At 39.4% G+C, this 25,559-nt stretch overlaps 1 protein-coding gene across 1 annotated transcript; it reads right to left on the bottom strand.

Moving 5' to 3' along the window:
• Nucleotides 1-332: 332 nt before the first annotated feature.
• On the bottom strand, nt 333-25,335 carry LOC115780305 (guanylate cyclase soluble subunit beta-1-like). Its single transcript, XM_030729428.1, is given in 14 exon segments — nt 333-1,137; nt 1,345-1,499; nt 4,035-4,175; nt 4,838-4,884; nt 4,887-5,074; nt 6,764-6,961; nt 8,965-9,098; nt 11,228-11,344; nt 11,438-11,668; nt 12,731-12,928; nt 21,884-22,002; nt 22,099-22,199; nt 24,810-24,883; nt 25,202-25,335. Coding segments are annotated over 14 exon segments (1,854 nt in total). The 5' UTR covers nt 25,205-25,335; the 3' UTR covers nt 333-989.
• Between the last annotated feature and the right edge of the window lie 224 nt (nt 25,336-25,559).

Genomic DNA, 25,559 nt, shown 5'->3' with positions numbered 1-25,559 from the left:
ATCAATATCATTTAACAGAAGCACACATAAAGTGATTGTGCAATGTGTACAGAGGTGACATAAATATACAAAATAATGTGTAGTGCTTTTAATAAGTTCAGTAATGGATACATGATACATGAACATGATACAACGCTTTATAATATGTGGCTTTTAAAAATATAACTACTTCTGTAATACTGTAAATGAATGTAATTGGCACAGTAGTTGTTATGACAATGATCTGACATCAGTATATATATATATATATATATATATATATATATATATATATATATATATATATATATATATATATATAAAATCTAAATTCATATTTCTTATAATGATCTTGAAACCAGTGTAATATATTCAGTGTAAACCTAAATTCTCACATTCAGTGAGCAATAATGTGGAGCACAAAAAGGGCAGTCACGCAACGGATACAAACATGATATCAATGTATACCAAGCTATATCATTTTCATTACACTAATTAGTCAAACTGGACTCTAAGTTTAAAAATTGTCATTATCACTGTTAAAAGTTAATATACTGATGATAAAATAAAGTGCATTTAAAATTTTTGAGTGAAATTATTTATTTCTGGCTAGTTAAAACTATAAATTTTCTCTTTTTTTTTGGCACGCTTCAGACTACACAAACACACCAGGCAAAAATGGCAACTAAAAGAAATTACAATAGATGTAAATTGTTTTGCTTATTAAAACCTTCAGTGTACAGTCTAACACAATACTTTGTATGTATCAAATGTATGAAACTTGACTGCACCAAATACTGTATCACTAAGCTGTTGATGAAATGCTGCACAGTTACAAAATGTAGTGAAATAATGGCAGATCATGGGCATGTAGAGAGAGCCGGGGTTCAAAAATACACAACTGTGTTTCATCATAATAAAAATATCTGCATATGTGTCACCTGATCCATCTCATCCCTGTCTCAAAATGTCACGAGACATAACCACACTAATGCCACACTGGACGATCCTTAAGCTTTAGCTGTGGTGGGCTCTGTGTCGGTGGGCTTCCTGGAAAGAAACCACACCTTCATCGGCTCCTTCTTTCCTTTCATGGTGACCGGGCCCCGATACTCCAAATGAAACTGAGGGTCGGCATTCTCAGCAGACTGCAAACACCTGCAATACAACACATGATGTACACATATTGTGCTACTTCCACTTCCACAGTATGCAGGGGTGTCTTTCCTTGTTTCCTTGTTATTTATGGGTATTTTCTTAAAAAGCTCATTCCATGTTGCTGGAAAGCTCCTAATTTCTCACTTCAAAATAATAATAACAAAAAAAAAATCTACTAATAAGAAACAGGGAAGCACTGCTGCTCACCGGTATGTATATTCAGAGACATTAATTTTTCCCTTTTCGCCAGTTGTCTCTGTACGACTTGTGAGGTTGACCGTATTTCCAAAAAGGCAATATCTGGGCATCCTCTGGCCAATGACCCCAGTCACCACCTCTCCTGTGTGGATCCCAATAGTAATCTGGAGAAAAAAAGATAGAAGAAAACATGTGACTGTAGCACATGGTTATAATATAACCAAAGCAAAAATAAATGCTGTGTATACCTAAAGACATCGCTACTTCAAACTCAACCTTAATATATATTCACAGCGCTGATCATTAGTTATCTGCTGTACATTTATTTTTATAACAGCACACAACACACCTTATTTATGTAATTATTATAGCAACAAAAATTCAGACTTTCAGACCTGAGTAAATCTTAACTTTGTGACTTGAATAAAGAATTTCTGCTTTACAGAAAGAGACGTGAAAAACTGTAAGAAACTCTTCCGCCTAATGCATCTGTTAGTCTGTTGGCACAAATTCTTAAAGCCATCAACCGAAAACATTTGGTTGGTAAATATATGGTTTGACTGTGCCTGGGATCTGTCCATGCACAAAATTAGATTTTTCCTTGTAGTTTCAGATTTGCAATAAACAGTTCCAAAAGTAGTCCTTGGCAACTGAGAGACTAATATTTAAACTTAATCTTGTAGGTACTTCATTGCTTGCTGCTGTCAGAGCATGAACATGCCAGGAGTGTTTGGGACAAATGGGAATCTATTTTTAGCCACTGGATCGTGAGATGATTCGAGTCTGTTTCTGCTACTAAGCCAGACTCCTCTTTCACCATGTCTGAAAATAAACAGTCTTTTGTTAATCAGACACGATTTTCCAAAGTTAAGTCTCAACAGTCATTGATACAATAACAATTGCCAGCAGTCACTTAAACAACTTTTCATTGCTTATTACTTCAGCATGAAAATATACTCCCAGATGCGCTGATATAATTATTCTAAAATAAAAATGTGTATACGTGAAGTGTAATTGAGTAAAAGCCTGACACATTAATGTGACACTCTAATATGAGAATTTCCAACTAATATTAGAAAGCCAACAGTGCTCCAAAAATGATCTGTGCCAAAATAACAGATGGAGCGCTGAGAAGCTGAAAAATAATTAAATGTGAAGGAAAACAGTCAGTCAGCCTGCATCACCAAAGAGAAATAATCCAATAGGAATATAAAAGATGTATTATAGAGGCAAGATGAAAACATGTAAATCTATGAAATTATTTTCTTGCTAGTCCTTGTTTTTGGTCCCATTAATTTAGTTTTTTTTAAAAGTCCCTGTGTACTAAGGTCTACACTGTTACACTCTTAACTGTACTAGCCCCTGTATGTAAGAGCACAAAGGTTCAATAGTGGGCTGGCCCACAGTGAACAGTCCACAGTGAGTCACTTTGTGTGTTGATGTGCTTCATGCCCTGCCACCACAAACTACACCGTTTACTTCCTGTAGCGAGGACGTCTCACTTTGTCAGACAATCTCCTGCCGTCTACTATACACATGCGAAAGGACAAACGTGAACAACCTCTGACCCGGCTTTAGACTAGACTGCCACACTGAGCCTCAGCAGGTGGAGGCAATGTATCTTGTAGATTCACACTGTCCATTTCTACCCAATTAAATCAGAAGAACAGATACAGCAAATATTTCACATTATGTGCAGTAAATCTTTATAATACTTTGATCATAACTTCAACTGCTATAACAAAAGAATTTCCCAAATTTTAGATAAAAGTTATAACAAATGTACTAAAGTCAAATCATAAACTTTCATTCACCTCTGACCCCAAAGTGTGAGGCCTAAAGATCACGCTCGCCATTATTGCCTTAAGGTATGGTGGCCCTGAGAGGTCAAATGCTTAACGGCCCGGTTTAAGAAGGCACCAACAAATACAAAGAATGCTGCAAAAGCACACAAAGCAATGGAGAGACAATAACATGACAGAACAGATGTGGAAGTCACAAACAGCTGACAGCAAACATGTATCTACAGTATTACATGAATCATACGATTAAAACACACAGTAACATGTCTTTTTCTCCCTCGCTGCTCTGTTTTTGGTTCCTGTCTCTTCTGCAGCTGTTCCGTCACATTATCATCTCCCCAGAAACATTTCTGTTATGTTTTCTGAGATTTTCTTTTCCTGCTTCTGTTTTATTCAACTTCCATTGTTTTGTGTGCTTTGGAAGCGTTTTTCTATTTGCTGGTGTTTTTTTTTAAGTTACAGTGCATTTGACCTCTCAGGCCCACAGTATTAAGGCACACCAAAAATGATGGCTGTGCCACTGGAGGATGGTGCGCTTTGGTGTTGTTAAAGATGGTCATACACCTCTCAATTTTTGCAACATGATGGGCAATGAGTATTTCAGCAAATCTCTATCAGTGTCAGAGCAAAGGGATTCTGAGGTGGCACAGAACAAAAGGAAACTGCTGAATCTATAGGGAAAAAATTACAATAAAAAAAAAAAGCAATTCTGTTTAATATATTGTGCTATTTTTCTCAGCAGCAACATGTAACTTTTAGTATCCAGCAGAAGTACAGTATAAAAGGTTATGTAAGGTTATGTTTAGCGAGTACTGCTGAAATCTGAATTTCACACACAGTGAAACTTTCAGTTATATGCAGATTTGTTTATTCTGAAACCTGAAATTCATATCACACCTGCACTGGTTCATCATCCACTTTTACTTGTCCAGCAATCTCCATCATGTCAAGAGCAAGGTGGCAGATCGACTTTGCGTGGTGTGTGCACGGCTCTGGCAGGCCACTAACCGTCATGTACTTATCACCGACTGTTTCCACCTGTATTAAAAAAACAAAACAAAAACACATTTTAATTCACCACATGAGTGACATCATGACCACTTTTTATTTTTAAAACTTTGATTTACTTTTGCTTCATGCAGAATGATTTGTTCCCGCAGTGCAACGGGGATGGGGGGGCATGTGTGAATCTATTATGCAGCCAGAAATAAACTGAAACACCCTGAGATAAACACTTAAACACTTACATCAGCTGTAAGACATTCAGCGACTCTTTAAGCCCTGTTAAAACCCCTGGACCACCTAGCCATTCAGCTTGTAGAGTAAATATTACTTTTTTTGGTGACCCAGTGCCTGAAGCCAATCCCCTGGAAGAGGTCTGTTTGACTTCTTAAAGTGCATTCTTGTCTGAAAGCCTGGGGAGTAAATCTGTTGCACGAGGCCTATAAAACGGTGCAGTGCCAATGTAAAACTACACCGTGTTTAGAAGTTGGTATTACTCTGGTGAAAACCCTAAGTTAACTGATATAAATAGTCTGTAACTGAGTTGAATGTGTGTAATTGCATAACATTATTCAGCAGGCTAGTGCAGAGCCAGAACTCCAGAATAGTAGCAAAACTCCTTCCTTCCTACCCTGTTATTGACAACAAATTTACACCAATATGCGACATTATGTGATTGTAAGGTTCCTGCTTTTGACCTTGTATACATAAGGATTCTTCCGAGAGTCTGTCAAGATGTCAAACGTGTGTAAACATCATTGAGCAGGTTGACGATCTTGATGGCCCCTTCGGCCGAGGCGTGCTTGCTGCAGAATGCATTGAAACCGACAATGCCACTGAAGAGGATGGTCACGTTGTCATAGCGCTTTGCAGGCACCGGGCGTTTGTGTCGCAGCTCGTTGGCAACAGACGGCGGCAGGACAGAATAGAGCAATCTGAGAAGGAGAAGAGAAATGATCGCTCGGCATGAGAGCAGGTTATGGTGTATTAAAGCAGTAGAGCAATGGGCTGGGGATGCCAGGCTGATGTCTGTCCTTTGGATCAGCATTTTGTTTGATCACACACCGCCTTTTGGTCATTTTGCTATCCAAGCTGCTTTCAGAAAGGAGGGTGGTGTTTCTATGGTAACTGGTTAGAGCATGGCTGCCTCTTAAAAGCAAAATACCTTCCATGATGCATCATAATCTCAGGATGAATAATGCATACAGATAACAAACATTAAAATCTGTACAGAAAAAAAAATGCCACCAGACAAAAAAACATATTCAAATCTAAAATCCACCCATCCATTTTCTTCCGCTTATCCAGGGCCAGGTCAGCAGCAGTCTAAGGAGAGAAGCCCAGGCCTTTCTCTCCCCACCACCACCACCTGACACACACTGCACCCAACCCCTACAACGCCTCTTGCGGGTGGTGGGCCTACAGGGGGGCTCATGTTTCCTCTTTGGCCTGATGGCTAAGGCCCAGCCACTAGGTGCTCCCTCGAGCTCCGTCCCCAGGCCTGACTCCAGGGTGGGGCCCCGGTAATCATATCCCAGGTAAACTGTTCCCTTGATATCTCTTCCATAAGCGTCATTAAAGTTGCTTTGTCTAGACCAGTTAACCTTAGGAGACCCTACCAAGTGGCAAAAGCCCCCCGGACAACATAGCCCCTGCGATCACTGGGACACACAAACCCCTCCACCATCAAAAAGTGGTGATTCACAGAGGAATAAATCTAAAATCTTTAATATTTTATCTTAGTTAGGTACAGGCCTAAACAGAAGCAAAAACATAGAGTGTTGCAGCATCTGAAAAGGCAACAACAGTGCAGCAGCAGTACTCTTAAATTTTAGAGGAGCCGTGAATTCAAATCAATGTTTGGAGCCCGAGGCAGTCTGAGTCCAGAGAATGGTCAGAATAATAACACGGGAATCCAGTGGGACAGTGTAAGTCTTTTCCTAAGAGAAGATAATCTGCTACAGCAGTCTTAATAAAGATCACGCTCCACCCTTGCACTTATCTCCAGCTGTCACCCACTGCTGTGACAAAATACAATGGCAGGCCTTTTTCTGACAGGAGCTGAAGCTTAGGTAAGCTTAGGTAAATATCAGCCCCTGCTTGTCCTGCTGTCATGTAGTCTTAATGCAGTTTTATGGTACTGAGACAAGTATCTTTCTGTATCTTCAGCAATTTGCCCTTAAAAGGGAATACTGGATAAGACTTCTCTTTATCTCTCTACACAAGACTGATAATAAATAATCTTTGCCGCTAATTTTTTTTCCTAGCAAATGAATCATAACAGTGCTATTACACATTTATAGTAATGAGTTTGAACATGACTCACAACCTACAGATAATGACATGATTGTGGTATGTAATTACATAATTTAATGCTTTGCTTTTTTTAATAAATATGAAAAAAAAATGAAAGCAGACAGGTAACATGGAGGAAAGATAAGAGTTCACTTGCACATACCAGCCACATTATAATGGCAAAAAGCCATTTGAAAATTAGTTAAATTTACTTTGAATGCCTGTTACAATACTTCTACTATCATTATGTAAAAGCTGGCACTACAATCTTTATTTGGTTTAGGCTAAATTCAAGACTACTTGAATAAAATCTATATAAATAGTCAAACCTGTCTGTCTTTTTTTTTTCATCCTCCAAAGCTCGGAGTGTGTGCTGGAGGCGATCTGTCAAGATTTCCAGCTCCTGGGTCAGCTTGTACTCCTCGCGAAACTGTTCGCCCAGCAGCACCAGGTCACGTGTCGCATCATGTAGTGGGATGTCACTTAGGTAGAGCCCTCTCCGTGTAAGATCGTCCAAGTTCATAACACTAACCACAAAAGCAGTACAGGTTAACAAAGAGATGACAAAAAAAAAATGTGAGATTCATAAATTATGACAGATTTTTGCAGAGTGAAACTGCTGGAAATGTATGATTTGTGTCTGCTGAACAACTGCAGACCTGCTGTTCTTGTTCATTTCAAGAGGTGTTATAAATTATACAGGGCATAAAAAATGAACCATGAGTAGTGAAATCACCATCCTCTTGTGAGAGATGAGCCTGCTGTAATGTCTCTGTATAAATGCTGCTTTTCGTCTGGTGAGGTCAGACACTGGGCTGTGCAGATCTTCTTTGGTCAGGTTGTATCTCTTTTTCAGTCAGTAGCACTTAATGTCTTCTGAGGCAGCAACCTTTAGTGAAAACACTCATCCTACCATCTGCAAACTGCTTTCAATGTAAGGGAACAAGCTCTTTTTTAACCCTGCTATCTCCTGCATCTAATACTGACTGGTTACATAAGAGTTACAGAGGATAATAGAGGTCAAAACAAAAGAACCAATGTAATTACCAGTTCTTTGTCTCTCGTGATCTATCTGCACATTTTCATTTCTGAAAGGCTAAGAGGAAAACACGTTTGAGTTTTCTGGGTAATTGTTTGATAGAGTGTGTAACTATATGGAAAAATGACCTCATTTTCATTAGTGAGATTATCAGATCTCTATTACAAGTAAATCAAAAAGAGATCTTCTGTTGACATCTCTTCTATGTCTCATCAATCATCTTCTTGCTCTAATTAACTGCACTTACACATTTTATGCACCTAGAATACTGTTTTTACTACAATATGTAGTACTGCGATCATCTAAACCACAAACTCAAACCTGCAGCTCCAGAGCCACATGCAGCTCTTTTGCCCATCTCCAGTGATGTCCTCTGGGAGGGACATGGCAATGAACTATTGCCTGGTGCCTTATCCTCTTCATTTTGTGGAACTCAGTAGCAGTGGCTAGCATGGATACATACACATAAAAAGCTAGTCCCAGTCTCTCTAGCTATGAATTTTAAATCTAAAACAAAGTAAATATCATGAAGGAAAATACAGAATTTAACATTCACGCTTGATTTTTTTTAACCCCCCTTGTTCTCTTTTGTTAATTAAAAAAAATAGTTAAATAATTGTATTATTTATTATTATATGTTATTTTACTTTTATAATTTCATTAATACAGCAAACGCACAGTACAAAAATTACTCAACCATTGCTCTTCAGTACTTGTTAGAGAAAGTTACTATAATGACATAATCAGGGCTGTGTAGTAAATAAAGTTAACAGCAGCAGGTTTAAATTACAAACTTAGGGTGTAGAGATTCACAGATGTGAGACTTACTAAGACCAAAGGTAAAACAGAAGACATTAATTAGCTGAGTGAAAACATAATGTGGCCCATCATGCCCTTGGTCTTTTAGTAAATATAAGCACTACTTGGGTTATTCGCCAACTCCGATCCAGTTAACTTTGGCTTTTAGACACTCTGGGTGTTTGAAGAGACCTGATTTGTCTCTGTTCATCTAGCATTAGCTTAAGCATTGGCAGCTAGTAACAAGAAGTGCTAAAAACACAAAGAACAACACTAATACAGATATCACTGGAGGACTTAGAGTACCACCATTAATTCTGTAATTGACTCCTTCTGACAGCAGCTCTGATTCAAACCAATGTGAACTTTGCATCCACTTCACCTGTGTTACATTAGCAGTGTTAGATTATAGTTATATTTACTTACTGTATATTTATAGTTTTTCTCAGTCATATTCCAAGCCCAATCATGTGACTTTTTCTCATATTTTGGTCTTAGTGGGAAAAATATTTTTGCACTGATAGAAAGAAATGATACTCTGCTCTAAGCGAGCACCTTGTTATTTGGGATTTCACAATATCTTCACGTGAAATCGGTGCATTCTCATTCTGTGGGTAAAAGTAAAATCCGTGTTTTTTTGGTGTGCATATTCATTCGGGGCTCCTGCAAAGATATACCACACTATGGGCTTACCTGGGTGAGCAAAGAAAAAGGATGTTCTCAGCCTCTGGCAAATAAATCATCTGTCCTTTCAGTCTCAGACAGCTGATCTCCACCCCCGTCAGCTCGTCCTCATTCTCTACAGTCTCCACATTCAGCAGGCCCTCCTGTCAGGATTACATCCCTCTTATGAATATTTCATGATGCACTGTGTTCATCTCTAAATCTGCTTCCAAACTGGGCACCAGTTTAGCTCACTCTTTATTTTTAAATCTGGTTTTTCATTTTAAAAATGAAAATGAATTCAAATTTCATGTGTGTAAAACAAACAAAAAAAAAAATCTAAATTCTTTTTTTTATTGTCAGGTTTTACGTAGCCATGTAGCTTATGCCCCAAGAGTGGAAGTGCTTCAAGTATCAGTCTCATCACAATGAATCTAATCTATTTGAGCATAGCTGCTGAACCCTGCAGCTATCATTTTGTCACTTAAGAATTTACCATCCCATGAATTAATCAACCCATGAGAAACCAAGCTACACAAATATAAACTTTAAACCAATTTTCTGTTCTCGCTCCATCTTCACAATGACCTCTGTGCTCATAAAATTTGTTTCATCTTTCTGCTTAGTCTTTTCTCAGTTTCTCCCACTTTTTGTCTATCATGTAAATCAACTAAAAGCCTACTTCTAACTGTGCTAAATGACCCTCTTTGCTTCATGCATAAACTGCATTATAAAACAGTTTAGTAATGATAAAAAGAAACTACACCCTCTGTAAATTCTAAGGTTTTACATATTAGCACATAATAAAAAAATTATCTAGTTGTTACAAGGTCTTAAAATTGGGTAAATGAAACCTCAGATGAACAAGACATGACCATGTCTTTATGTGTTTCACAAAAACTAAGATAAAATTTATACGCAGTGGGTAAAAAACAAGTACACCCCATGATTTAGTAGCTTGTAGAACCACCTTTAGCACTAATAGCTTGATGTAGTTTTCTATGTGGTTTTATCCATCTATCACATTGGTTTGGATGAATTTGGCCCACTCTACAGCATGGCTTCAGTTCATTGATGTTTGCAGGCATTTGTTTATGCACAGCTCAATTTAAGGTCCTGCAACAGCATTTGAATCAGGTTGAGGTCTGGACTTAGAACCTCTTAATTCTTTTGCTTGTCAGCCATCCTGTTGCAGATTTGTTGCTGTGCTTTGGATCATTGTCCTGTTGCATGACCCAGTTTAGGCCAAGCTTTAGCTGTTGGACAGATGGTCTCACATCTGACTCTAGAATATTTTGGTGTTTAGTGGAATTCATGGTCAACTCAGTGGCCACAAGGTGCCCAGGTCCCGTGGCTACAAAACAAGCCCAAATCATCACCCCTCCACCACTGTGCTTGACAGTTGGTACGAGGTATTTGTGCTGATATGCTGTTGTTCAGATGTAAGTCGTACTTGTTCAGTCTTTTTCTAATTGTGCTGTCGTGAACTTTAACATTTAACATGCAAACTGAGGCCCATAGAGGCTGAGATGCAGCTCTTGGGGTTTTTTGCAGTTTCTCTGAGCACTGCATGGTCTGGCCTTAGGGTGAACTTGCTGTGCCGTCCACTCCTGGGAAGATTAGCAGCTGTCTTAAATGTTTTCCACTTGTGAATAATTTCACACTGTGGGATGATGGACTTCACATTGGTTGGAAATGGCCTAATGACCCTTCCCAGACTTATGAGCAGCAACTATTACATCTCTGAGATAATTTTGGATGTCTTTCCTCACTGGCATTATGTTAACACACACCTGAATGCTCCAGACTAGCAAGTTAATCAAGTGCATTTGATTATCAGCCCCTGGCTGATGCTTACTCACTTAATTCCTATGGATGCAACAAGAGTGTACTTAAATTTTTCACATCCTGCATCCCGCTATTTTGGCTTAATTTTTGTTAAATAAATAATGCATGTAATATGTCAGGTGATGTTGTTCCTCTGAGGTTAGATTTACCAAATTTTAAGACTTCCTAAGGACCTGATTATCTTAATTATGTTCTGATATGTAAACCCTGCATGGCAATGATTTCCTTCTCATTTATTTTTTTCAATGAGCTCCACAGAGTTGAATTTTACAGCTTCTAAAAATATCAGTGGGCTTATGAATATTAACACACCGCAAACACATTATTTCAATCCATGTTTTAATTAATTAGATCTGGTGTATTTTAGTGATTCATTCCAACTAGTACATGAAAAGTGATTAGCCAATAGCACTGTTACAAACCCAGTGTTGTGTATCATACATACCTTGCTACGCAGAACGAAGACAGTGTTGATGTGGGAAAGGATGCCATGGAAGCTGAAGTCAATGTGAGGACGTACCAAAGAAAACACAGAAGGAAGGATACAGGTGCCCGGCTGGAGCTATATGAGAAAAATATCCACGCATTTTAGTTATGTAGAGTTTATTATTTATATTAAACGATGGCATTCTTATAACTGAATGTGAATGTAGACCTGTGGCAGGACTCGGTAAATGGCATTTCCGCACTGTGTGAGCATCAGGTCCTTGTCAAACATGAGGTGGAATGGGAAGGCCTTGCAAAATGTATATGGGCTGATTCGAGTCTCCTGTGTGCCGTTCTCTTCAAAGCCATCGAGATCTTCGTAGAACGCCTCCTCCTCTGACTCCTTCTCCTCAATCAGAAATTTGATGTGGTCACACTCCTCATTTTTCGGTTGGATCATCTGCAGCACATGAAGTTAATCAACTGATGGAATATCGATGATATTGGTGCAAGACTAGGTCTGCGGCACATTATTAAAGCCTTAAGACGGCCTTAACAAAATATTTGAACCTTAACGTTGCAATTTTCATGTCATTAACATTATACCAATGATAACACTGTTAATTTCACATCTATTATATAGAATTAGAAAGGTAATAATGTCAGCGTTCTGTGGGTTTATGGGCATAAGGCATGCTGACGTCAACCTGGTGTCTCTGCACCCTGTTGCCACAGCAACACTGGCTAATATTTCCAGAAACTGTGTGTCACGTTTGGAGCGTCTGCCATTTTCTGTTCTTTCATTACAGAATTTCTGAAAGATATTTTCCTGTCTGTATGTGATTAAGTTTGGGAGAAAATGTCACCGACTGAATGAAGAGGGAAAAACTCAATCTAAAGACAGCAGATGTCTGAGGAGAATAACGTGCTGCAGGGATTGGTACAGATTAAGGCTGAAGTTTTGGGTGGCATACAATAAAGAAATACGTATAACACTTTTTGTTACCAGTTGTTATAAATTTTAATTTGACATTACTCAGATTGGCTGAGTTAAGTAAAAGTTTTAAATAATGTGACTCATTCCTCAATTGGCTGATAAAGTCCAAAGCCATTTTAGGTTCTGCCACAGTGAGAGAAAAGTTATTTAAAAAAAAAAAAAAAAGAGGAGCAAGAATAGAACTCCTTGAAAGATTCCCACCATCTCTATGCTCTATATCTTAGATCTAAAAATATCCTCTGACTCACAGACATTATCCAAAAACTCACTACTCAACTGCAGCTGTCACAGCGTTCCCATTTGGGTATTTGAGAAGTTTCTGTTGTTTAATCTTCACATTACAACCTCTTCAGTTATATTCTGTGACACAGACTTACACATTCTGACACAAGGGCTCCTTTGACTATTGTACCATAAATTAGAGGGGAGCAAGCAGAAGCCATATCCATTCATTAGCAGTGACAGAGTGAGCCAAAGAGCTGTGGGCTTCACGGTGTACAAAAAGGTAACAAAAACAAGGCAGACCTTCATCTCTATCTCTGTTCCATGGATTTGCTGAGCAACAGTTTTAATGATGCCAATCACAATGTCTTGCAGGCCTTCTCTCTCTGAGTAATAGTGAAGAATCAGGTTGTTTCCTTTTTCTGCATCGGTGCAGCGAAATGAGGGAGCCCTCATCCCGGGATAAATGGTGCCCAGGTGATCATGGAGAGCATCCAAATTCTGAAAATTCAAATAAAAGAAGAAATATCGTACTCATCAGAACCAGTCGTAGCACAACTAGCAGCTGGCAATGGTGTAACACTTTTTTATTTTTCTAAGAGGTTTTATATTGTACAAATGAAAAATATACAAAATGTGAAGAAAAAAAGTGCAGTTAGGTGTTCATCATCAGACCACATGTGACAGCAGTAATGCGATCACTTCTACACATGTACACCTGCAGAAAGAAGCTTCACTCCCCTGATGACAATTTGCCTCTGCCTTTGGAAATGCTGCTCCTCCTCTACTTGTTTTTTTGGAAAATACAGACTGCGGGCCTCATGCAAGAACCAGCTGTACAAACAGATGTCCTACAAGCTATGAAGGGATAGTCTTGTTTCTTTTTAGGGTGAAAATAGGCCACTCAGATGAGTGTGACCTCATCTGAATCAACATGATTAAAAAATCCTAACAAACCCAATGCGCAATGAAGGGCAATATCATATTCATCCTAACACACCATTTTACTGAGAAGTATTATTATCAACATATTTTGTCACAGCGGATTATATATTTTAGCAATTACTGAACACAGGATGGAAAGCTCGTGAATGATGTATCATTCTCTGTTGTGCACAGCAGTGTCACCCTTCCTACTGCGATAAACTGAAATATAATATCTCAGCATTTTTTTTGTCCTTGACCATCTTGCATATGGACTGCTTTCTGTTTAGTATCTTAACTTCATGTAACTAGTCTTTGCATTTTCTAGATTTTTTCAGGCCTTTAAAAGGAACACTAGCATTGCTGATTTCAGATAACAGAATGCAGCTGCACAGTGTGTAATTAATTTTATTACGGTACAGTACTGTGCAAAACACTTGAGCCACCCCTCTTATTTTGCTTTCAGGAAGCCAGACAATCTTGTAATTTTTTAAAGTACTCTCAAGCAATAGTTCTCATGGCTTTCTGAAGGTCTTTCAAAGTTTTTCTTTGGACATTGGCTGCTTTTTCCACACACTTTCAGTCCAGTCCTCGTACCTGACCGTTTTCAGAGGAACAGTTTTTTGTTTGTTAAATCACTTAACACTGACCTATGAATCATTCAAGCATAGAAAATGCATCTAACTCAAGCAATGAACCAGTGTTGTCTACACATAACAGACAACTTAGCCAAGAACCAATTTAAAATTCTATGCTTAGCCTCTTTGTTGCTGGCCTGTCATGAAAATACATAATTTGTTCCCATTTCCTTAGTTGAATCAGCAAAAACCACCAAAGATAGCACAGTTTGACATCCATTAAATAATATTTTATACTATTACCTGAAAACTTGATATATCTAAAAAAAAAAAAAAAAAAAAACTGAACAAGTGGAGGACATAAGAAGAAATGGCAGGCCTAAAAACTATGTAGAGCAGATGAACATTATCTGAAAGTCATGTCCTTAAGAAATGGGCAAGAATCCAGAAAGACCTGTCACAGGACCTGAGAGATGCTGATCCATCTACTGTTCACTGAAGCCTCATCTCTGAAGTGTCACTGGAAGGGTGGCTGTTATGAAGCTGTTGTTAAGGAAGGGAAACAGGGAGAAAAGACTGAGGCACACCAAATTACACAAGAACTGGACTGAAATCACTGCCACGGTGACTGTCCACACCAGGGTTATTATAGTTAACGAAAACGAACGAAATAACGAAAACTGAAATTGAAAAAACATTGTCGTTAACTGAAATAAATAAAAACTATAATTAAAACTGAATTGTGAGTTTACAAAACTAACTAAAACTAACTGAAATTATTCATAAACTGACTTTCATTTACTTTTTTTTTTTTTTTTTCTTTTTTAAACCTTGTGGATTGATATGAAATAATTTTTTCCGCTCTCCGAGTTTAAGCTGGGAGCGCCACAGGACAACTGTGTGAGTGCGTGCGCATGTGCGCTCGCTCACCACGCTGGTCCGCAAAGTGATGGCTGCGGTCTGCCGAGAAAGCGGCAGAGTCCCGTATGGAGGTTCTTTGAGTACAAGAGCACAGATAGAATCGAAAGTCTTGTTGTGGATGATGAAAAATGTTTGGAACACTTCTCAGTCAGGAAAAACCAGCAACATCAAAGTCCACCTGAGAAGTGCACAACGGCTACAGAAACCACTCTGATCCTACCAGGTAACCTGGCCTTCGCCTCTGGAGAAACGGGACTACTTGTCGGGTCCACGCAGCCCAGAACGTTGTGACTAAACTGTTGCGTCCTTGTGCGTTTCCGGCTACTTTATCAGTGAGAGAATAACAATCAGGAATAATAATCAAAGCATCAATATAAGGACTCACAACTGTCAGCAAATTCCTGGTAGGAGACTGCTGAAACTATCAGGATGGACGTGAAGGAATGAAGAAAGTGGAAAAAAAAACAAACAAAAAAAATAACAGGGACAAATATGTTTGCAGCCAAAAAACTGAGCACAGAGAGCGAGGACCAAAAAAGAAGTCCCAGCCTGCACCGCATGTTACAATAGGAACTACTGTTTGTATAGGTGAAGCGCTCGGACAGTTTTAGGGGCCGGAAGCGTATGCAGCAGGGCATCCAGACCGAGCTGTATTGTTGTTTACACGCCTGAATTAATAAAGTTAAAGACCCTATGAGTTAAAGTGGACCGAGTTTGTGCTCTTTGAGGAATTACAAGAAAGAAACGAACAAGAATAAAACATGGTGGCAGCGGCGAGGACTTGGTCTGGATTACAGTAGCGTAGCACTACAGTGTGTGCCGTCTAGCGGTAGCGAGAGCTAACGAGGAGAGAGACCACTACAACACGTCATGGATGGCCTGAAGCCGCCCCGGACGCTATGCCTGGATTCCAGCAACATCGCAAAGACATGGAAGAGCTGGAGGGACGAGTTCCTGCTGTATGTGGATCTAACGCTGACAGATGCAGACGACACACAGAAGGTAAAGCTGTTCAGCTATCTAGTCGGTGACAGTGGCAGAGACCTTTTGGACACGCTGATGGGAGATACTGCTCATGATGCTTGGAAGCTAGAGGATATCATCAAGAAGTTTGATGATCATTGCAACCCCGGCGTGAATGAGACGGTTGAACGTTATCGTTTCTTTACTAGGAGTCAGGGGGCCAGCGAGAGCATTGACAGCTACGTTACTGAACTAAGACTGCTAGCAAAAACGTGCAACTTTGGGACATTAAGGGATTCGCTGATTCGGGACAGGATTGTGTGTGGAGGTAACAATACAAGCATGAGAGAACGCCTGCTTCGTGAAAAGAACCTCACACTGGACACATGTCTTCAACTGTGCAGAGCGGCCGAACTGTCCAAGGAGAATGTGAAAGCAATCACCAGCGCAATTGCAGAAGAGGTGCATGCTGTACAAGGAGCACAGTACCAGAGTACAGACAGCAACACAGTGCAGTGTAAATTCTGTGGGAAAACGCACGAGAAGAGGAAAGAAAAATGTCCTGCATTTGGGAAAAAGTGTGCTAAGTGTGGCACAAAGAACCATTTTGCAGCTAAATGCAAAGCAAAAATGGACCGGACAAGACACAAACATGTGAGTAACATAAAGACAGAAAGTGTGAGCGATGAATACGAGGATATCGCCAGTGTCACCTCAACAGAGATGGAGAAGGTGGACACTGAGGAGACAAGATGTGGTGAGGACAAGGGAATAAAAGAAAGAAAAGAGACAGGTACAGTTAAAAAAGACTCCCAGCTTCTGTACGCAGGCATGCTGCTAGGGAAAAACACAGTACAATTTCAAATAGACTGTGGAGCTAGCTGCAACATTATCCCAATCAACCTGCTAAATCCAGACGTTGAGTTGGAACATACCAAAAGTGTGCTAGTCATGTACAACAAAAGCAAACTGAGACCTATAGGGAAGTGTAAAGTTAAGATAAGAAACCCAAGAAACAATAAACTGTACCGACTGGAGTTCCAAGTGGTGGATACAGATGGTGTAATGCCTTTGATTGGTAGGAAAGCCAGTGAGGCAATGAAGCTGATTAAAGTGCACTATGAAAACATCATGGCAATTGATAGCATAGTCACAACGGCAAAAAAGCCTGCAATAGAACCCTGGACGGTGGAGCAGATTAAAGTGAGATACGCTGATGTATTCACTGGAGATGGGTGTTTAGAGGGAAAATATAAAATGGAGATAGACAGTACAGTAAAGCCAGTACAGCTACCAAAGAGACGTGTACCAGTGGCTTTAATGAAACCGCTTAAAGAAGAATTACAAAACCTACAACAGAGAGGGATAATCACACCTGTGGAATGCAGTACAGAATGGATCAGTGCCATGGTGGTTGTCCAAAAACAAAATGGCAAGCCTAGAGTGTGTATCGATCCCAAACCTTTGAACAAAGCGCTAAGGCGTAGTCACTTTCCACTGCCAACTATTGAGGACATTCTACCAGACCTGTCGAAAGCTAAAGTGTTCACAGTGTGCGACGTCAAGAGTGGATTTTGGCATGTACAGCTGGAGGAGGAGTCCAGCTATGTGACGACGTTTGCCACTCCATTTGGTCGGTATAGATGGCTGAGGATGCCAATGGGGATAAGTACAGCCCCAGAAATCTTTCAGAGAAAACTGATGCAAGCACTAGACAATATGCCTGGACTGTACATCATAGCGGATGACATTCTGATCACAGGGCAGGGAGAGACGGAAGAGGAGGCAGAGCAAGATCACGACAGAAAATTGAAGCAGTTTTTGGACAGATGCAGAGAAAAGAATATAAAACTGAATGCAGACAAGTTCAGATTGAAGCAGAAGGAGACTACATACATCGGACACCGCCTGACTGCTGAGGGCCTCAAACCAGACCCAGAAAAGGTGCGTGCTGTTGAGCAGATGCCAGCGCCGACAGATGTGAAAGCAGTGCAAAGACTGATAGGTATGGCTAATTACTTAACCAAGTTTTGCCCTCACCTGTCAGATCACTGTAAAGTGTTAAGAGACTTGACACACAAGGATAGTGAGTGGACGTGGAATGCAGAACAAGAGGAGGCGTTCCTTAATCTAAAAAAGACAATAACAAATGCCCCTGTGTTAAAGTACTATAACCCAGAAGAAGAGCTGACATTGCAGAGTGACGCATCAGACACAGGATTAGGTGCAGCACTGATGCAAATGGGCAAGCCAGTTGCTTTTGCTAGTAGAGCACTAACAAAAACAGAACAAGGATATGCACAGATAGAAAAGGAGTTTCTGGCAATGGTCTTTGGCCTGGAGAAATTTCATCAGTACACATATGGCCACAAAGTGACGGTTCAGAGCGATCACAAGCCATTAGAAACCATAGTGCGAAAACCATTGCTGAGTGCTCCCAAAAGGCTGCAGGGTATGATGCTGCGCATACAGAAATATGATACAGAAGTCTTGTATGTGCCAGGAAGGGATTTAGTGCTAGCAGACACCCTTAGCAGAGCCTATCCTCTGGAGGACGTACCTGTGGAGGCTGAGCTAGAAACAGTTAACATGGTACAACATCTACCGATCTCAGCAGACAGACTACAGGAGATAAAGACAGCCACAGAACAGGATAAAACACTGCAGCTTCTCATCAACACAATGACATGGGGATGGCCAAAGAACAAGCTGCATGTGCCAAGTGAAATCAGGCCTTATTTTTCATTCCAAGAGGAACTCAGTCACCAGCATGGGATAGTCTTCAGAGGGGAGCGTGCAGTTATACCAGATGCCATGAGAACCGAAATCACCAGCCGTATACATGCATCGCACCTGGGTGTCGAAGGATGTCTTAGAAGGGCAAGAGAGTGCGTTTACTGGCTAGGCATGAATGAGCAGATTAAACAGTACATAGCGAAGTGTGACATTTGCCGGTCCATGGATGACAAACAGCAAAAGGAAACACTAATACCACACGAAGTGCCAAACAGGCCATGGGCTAAGGTGGGCACAGACCTGTTTATGTTTGACAACAGGGATTACCTCATCACAGTGGATTATTTCTCAAATTTCTGGGAAATAGATTACTTGGCCGACACAAAATCAACCACGGTGATAAAGAAACTTAAGGCTCATTTCGCCCGTCAAGGTATACCAGATATAGTGATTTCAGACAATGGCCCACAATATGTGTCACAAGAATTCAAAAAGTTTAGCCAACTGTGGGGATTTCAACATAAGACCTCATCTCCAGGTTATCCCCAGAGCAACGGCAAAGCAGAATCAGCTGTTAAGACAGCAAAACGACTTCTGCACAAAGCCAAAGCCGCAGGACAGGACCCCTATCTTTCCTTGCTGGACCACCGTAACACACCGTCGCTGGGCCTGAACACCAGTCCAGCACAAAGACTGCTCAGTCGGCGCACCAAAACATTGCTACCAATGAAAAGTAGCTTGCTGAAACCAAGGGTTGTTCAAGTTCAACAGGAACTGATGAACAGGCAAACACATCCAAGCACCTACTACAACCGCTCAGCCAAGGATCTGCCTGTGCTTAAAAGTGGGGACTCAGTGAGGATACAGCCGTTCCCACCACAGACCGTCTGGAGATGCGGCAAGGTGCTGTCGCGGATCGATGAAAGGTCCTATGAGATACAACTGCAATCTGGGAGTGTCATCAGGAGAAACCGCAGACACCTCAGACTGGTTCCGGAAAGGGCAGTCAGGGACCCCGTTGATGTGGACATCAACTTCCCAATTCAGGCAGAGGTTACAGGACAGGGTCAGGCAGGGTCTGTCCATCCTCCGCACAGGGTTTTAGACCACACACCAAAGGACATTGGTAGCGGAGAGACCACTGTCACAACCAGAGCAGGTCGCACAGTCAAGATGCCACAACACTATAAGGACTATGTCCTGTCACACAGATAAAGTACTCAGTGTTGCTCATGGCCTTTGGGGGGTTTACATCAAAATGGGGAAAATGACAATAAGTGTTCAAAACAGAAAAAGGACAATGGAATATGTTTATGTTAAGAATTACCTGTTATAAAGAAATGCACTCTGAACTGGAAAAAAAAAAAAACTGTACTGTATATGTTGAAATGGGGATGAGCTATGTTCAGGCTCGGAATGATGCGAGTCATGTGACAGTCAATGTTTTGTTTTGAATTTTTTCAGAGGTCACTAAAGATGAATAGTTTGTTTTCAGAGGTACTAGTCAGATGTTGAAATTAAGGGGAAGCTGTAATTCTGAAAAGAAAAGGGATGTTACAATAGGAACTACTGTTTGTATAGGTGAAGCGCTCGGACAGTTTTAGGGGCCGGAAGCGTATGCAGCAGGGCATCCAGACCGAGCTGTATTGTTGTTTACACGCCTGAATTAATAAAGTTAAAGACCCTATGAGTTAAAGTGGACCGAGTTTGTGCTCTTTGAGGAATTACAAGAAAGAAACGAACAAGAATAAAACACCGCATATAAAACACCTGCACACGACCACAAGGTAATTAACACACACAATCCAGCTACACAAGCATAAATGTGGACACGAGGTCGGCAACTTCCGTAGGTTGTGTACAGAGGCCGCAAAGACCCTGCAAGTCTAATCAGCGAGCATCTAACCAAGCTAGCTCCAAAACAGAAGCAGCTTCAGGTGGTGAGAACATCAGGATGCAGCTGGATTTGAGCTTTGACTCCTTCAAAGAGTTTGTTTTTGTCAAACACCACATGTAGGTGTTGTTAATCTGCTGCACTGATGCTGAACTTTATTGTGGAGTTTATTGTAGAATTTATTGAGTTTGGGAGTTCATGTTTTTCTTTGTTTCTCCCTGTTGATGTTCATGTGTGTCCTTAATATTACACACATTTAGCATGTCTTGTGAACAGTTGGCTGTTGAATATATTTCTTTAAACTGTATCTTTTGTCAAGTTTTCATTACACAATAGTCACTTTTGTGTCTTGAATCTTGCACCTGATTAGGTATGAAAATACTAAAACTAATACTGAAACTAACTGAAACTAACTAAAACTAAGCATGAAACCAATAATAAAAACTAATAAAAACGAGAAAAACCACTCTGAAAACTAATTAAAACTAACTGAATTAAAGAAAAAAAAGTAAAAACTAACTAAAACTAAACTATAATGTAAAATCCAAAACTATTATAACCCTGGTCCACACCTATCTGTTGAACACGGTGGATGCTGTGACACGGAACAAAAGGCATCCAACTTTCAAAGAGTTTTGGAATGTCTTTCGGGAAGCCTGAAGAACTATTCCTAAAGACTACTTTTATAACAAAGCCTGTCTAAGAGATGAATTCATGCTGTATTCCCATTTATGTTTGCACATGTGTAAAAAAAAATGCTGCACCTATGTCCCATTTTTCTAGCAAAATATAAAGAACTGAGGGGTGGCTTAAGACTTTTGCACAGTACTGTACTACAAGTGTTTGCTAATTGTTTTAAGCCCTTTAAACTGATTCCTGGCTCTGCTTAAGTTTGCTGATTCGTGGCAGCAGAATGCAGCTGCACAGTGTGAAATTCTTCTTTTTAATTGCCGTTTAGCATTATTTCTGAAGTGTTCCAGCAAACAAAGTAGATCAGGTATATGGTAACTATAAGGATGCTGATTATAGTCATGATCAAATCTCACAAACGCACACCGCCTGGACAAGTGGTATTTACAGTATCAGCATGACATGAGCGATTTACAACAGGTCAGCGTTCTTGCATGACACCCATAGCTGATTTATGTGGTGTAACATACCCAATTTAACTCAAAAAAACAAAAAAAACCCCAAATATATCACAGCATAACATTTTTATTGTACTCAGTAAATTCTTGTGTCTTTCACACTCTACACCCACAGCGTGTAAATCTGGCTTTCTGTTAAAAAGCCTCAAATCTCTAACCGAAGAACCCTGATGATAAAGCTCCACCCAAGTGATAGAAAATATGATAAAAATGTTTTCACAGGCTAAAAACTCAGTATGATGAATAAACCCAATTAGCATGACCTCCTAAAGGCAAAGAAGAAAGACTCTACCTGCAGGAATTCACGAACATTTGAACCCAGCACGCGCAAGATGGTGTCATATCCTGACTCCTGGCAAAATTCAAAAAACATCTTGCCAAACATCTGCAAGATCTCTCCTGCATCAACTTCTGCAATACAGAAATAAAGCTTATTAAAATTGTGTCGGTGTGTGCTAAAGCTTTCATTTGTATTCTACATCAAAGGAAATGCATACTGTCACTTACTGAGAACTTTGCTTGCAGCCGCAACAAGATCATATGTTTTGGCATCCTCATATATGATTCTAACGAGGAACTGGCCCTCAATATCAAGCTGAGCCTCCCTCCTGAAAACAAAGGGAAGCTGTTACTCACGAGCTACAGCAAATGTCACAGCAGCAGTAAACAGTCTCGTAGGCAACTTGTTCAGACAGCCAATAGCATTGCCTTTTTGCAATTGCTTTTCTGTTTTTATGAACAAGCCAAGAGCAACGGTTGGGTCTGTTTTTCTTGATATGTACATATATATATATATATAAATATAGCTATAACACTAAAAAAAAAGCTTTTGATATTGCTTTGAAATCCTTGTGTGGATTCAAAATTGCACTGCTGAACAAGTAGAGCTCGCTAATCAGGTTTAGATCTACTGCAGGTCCTACTGCAGGATACGATGCACTCCAAGCTCCATAGTGCATTTTGCTATTTATATCTTAGACAATCCAATTTTCACAAAATTGTCAGAAAAACTTAACGAGCTTCTGATTACAAATGTTTAACTGAGTAAACAGAAATGATTTACAGGCCTGACCAGCAACCACAATTTTATCATAATGTGTCACAGCTGAAAAAACATACCAAGCTTTGAAAAAGTAAGAATTCTGATAAAAAATAACTCAGTTCGTGAAAACCTTAAAACAACACAAGACGGAACCTGATAAACTGAACAGTGAATAACAATGAGTTACATTTAGAGATGTAACATATAACCCTGCAGTGCAATGTGTGTGTGTTTTTTTGTGGTGGCTGGAAAATGACCACTTTGAAAACATTTACACAAGGCAGCTGCTGCTCCCAAGGTCATGCATAGGGCAGTTAAGACTACAGATGAAAAATAAACTTCACTTTAGCCAAATATTTCAACATGCTGAAAAAATGGTCATTATTCTGGTGAGAGGAATCTGTAAGACTAAACCTAATGTTTTATACAGCTCCCATTCAAGAGGGCGCTTCAAATGACTGCTGATATACTGTAAAAGACTCTAAGGCTGCATATTCAGGATTTTATTTTGTTTATGGGATTTTTGCAACTGGGGTATATTTACATTATACTTTGCTGTATATAAATAAATAAAGGATTTATTAGTTTTGCTGTTGTATTTTTGGCAATCTGTAGAGTCCAGATCCAAAAAACATGTTAAGAGGCAAAAGCCTGGAAGGCCACCTCTGTCAAAAAGTGAAAGCTCTCAGTGCACAGTATCTGATAATCAAGTACTTTTGCTTCAAACCAGCTAAATCAGTCACTGATCCTCTTACAAAACACAGTTTGTTGGCAGAAAGCTCTAAACACCACTTTCATTTGTCAGCAAAAGCCCCTGAGTTCACCAAACACCAATCAGATTGTTGTGTTCAAAGAAGTTGAGTTTCATTTACTAGTTTGTTTACACTGTTATCATAATGTAATGCTGTTTGCCAACTTCATGGACTACTTTGTATCTTAATTTCCTTGACATGACAACAGTACACTCTTTTATAGTGATTTATTTTTACATAAATTTTATATCTGTCTTTATTTATTTTGAGTGTATGGTGTTGTTATTGCAGAATGTCTGCTCTTTATTGTTTATTCTGCTACTGTTTAGGGATAAAGTTTGCTGTCAAGTCAAGCAAATTCAGTTTTCATCTTTTGTAATGTTTCCAGTTGCATCTTTAGCAATTTTGCAACTGTTTCCTATGTTTTGTCTAAAGAGGTGGACTTTAGATTTTGTTTAAAAAAAAAAAACAGAAACACACACACACACATTGCAGGTTGGCTGCAAAAGACAGTCACATTTGTTAAAAATATATGAATTGATGTAAGTTACATTCTGGAAAATAAGAGATTTCATTCAGTGACTGATAACCTTTTAAGTGCAATTAAAGTGAACTTCCTAAAGCTTAATATGGGAACCTGATTTAAAAAAAATGTTTATTTAAAACAAAAAATGTCACACGGATTTAAAGTTGTTTTTTTTTTTTTTTTTTTTTTTTTTTTTTTTACATCTGAACTCTTGTTACCTAATTTGGTGAAGAATTATTAAGCAATTTAAAACCCCACTAATAAAGTGGGTAATCTTAATAAAGCAGTAAATATAATAACCAGTACCAAAGGTCCAACTCAGCTAGTTACATGAAAAAAGTAACATTTAAAGATTTATTTTAGCCATTTACACATATAGGTAATAATTAGATAACATAAGCAAAAACTGATAAATAACATACTGATAAATAATTAGCACTTTAATTTAGCTGATTTTGATGATCATTTATGCATATTTTTTAAACACAAGCAAGATTTTGAACGCAGAAGTTTTTGTATTTTACGTCGTGTATTGCATCTTTTCCGTGACAAAAACATCTTGATGGGTTATTGGATCAGACAAATGTTTTCTGGCCTGTGCTGCACAATTATTGCTTATTACATTTACTTGTTACAGCTAAAACTGCAGTGGTTTATAATTTGAAATAGGTTATCACTTTACCCACTTTTGGTGTGCGTCTGCATGAACCTACAGGGGATGGAGGTTAATCACTGTAAAAGGAAAATGTCTATTCCTGCTGCTAACACTCTGACAATGTGTGCTGCTGTCTGTACAGTATACAGTAGGCCTGGCCTGTGTCCTTGGTGTGACTTGAGTTGCCACAGTGTAACCTTTGATACCAACATGGCTGAATAGTAAACACATCCTGAAACTCACTTGATGTCTTCCCACACTTCCGGACCGTAATTCCTCAAAACGAGAAGCTCCAGGGCGTGATTCACAAAGCCATACTGTAAATGTACAGAAAACACGAGCAGTAACATTTAATGGAACCAAAGCAATTTTACTCAAACGTGTATATGTATAAATATAAATATGGCTGTTATGTTAAATATGCTTAAACATTTCATGAGCTTTTATGTGCAGGCGTATTCTGTCCACCTGTTAATTTGACACTTTAATAAAAGTGCTATCAGGGATATTACTGTATAACCGCTATAGCGGTATCCCAACAGGAAATGTCAACCGCAAATACACCGTGTCGAAAAGAAACAGTTTGTTTCATTAGTGTTCGAACAAAATCGGAAATATTAATGTTCAGTACTTACCATGATGGCCGCCGGTTCTCTTTTTCTTTATTTCTAAGCAAAATCAGTAGAATCCGGCAAAATCTTCATCGTTTGGTACAGATGCTGAGTGTCTGCGTCCAGCTCCCCGTTTTTCAGTCAGCGTCTTACTGACAGCCGGACTGTCCAATAGCAGATGTGAGATGGTATTACGTAAGCAAACTCTGACTAATGGCAACGAAGCTGCTGTTGCCCAAGTGATGCTGGTCAACCTGCACTCTCCGCACATATTTTCTGATAAGAGCGTCCAACCTTAATGTTCTGATAATATATTCTGCCAAATATATTAACAGTTTACCATTAAAATCGACCGAAAACTGTCAGTTTGCGCCCAGATAAT

This window comes from Archocentrus centrarchus, chromosome 1, assembly GCF_007364275.1.
Source record: "Archocentrus centrarchus isolate MPI-CPG fArcCen1 chromosome 1, fArcCen1, whole genome shotgun sequence".
Taxonomy (NCBI): domain Eukaryota; kingdom Metazoa; phylum Chordata; class Actinopteri; order Cichliformes; family Cichlidae; genus Archocentrus; species Archocentrus centrarchus.
Note: the sequence above shows the minus strand (reverse complement) of the source record. Positions and strands in the feature narration are given on the sequence as shown.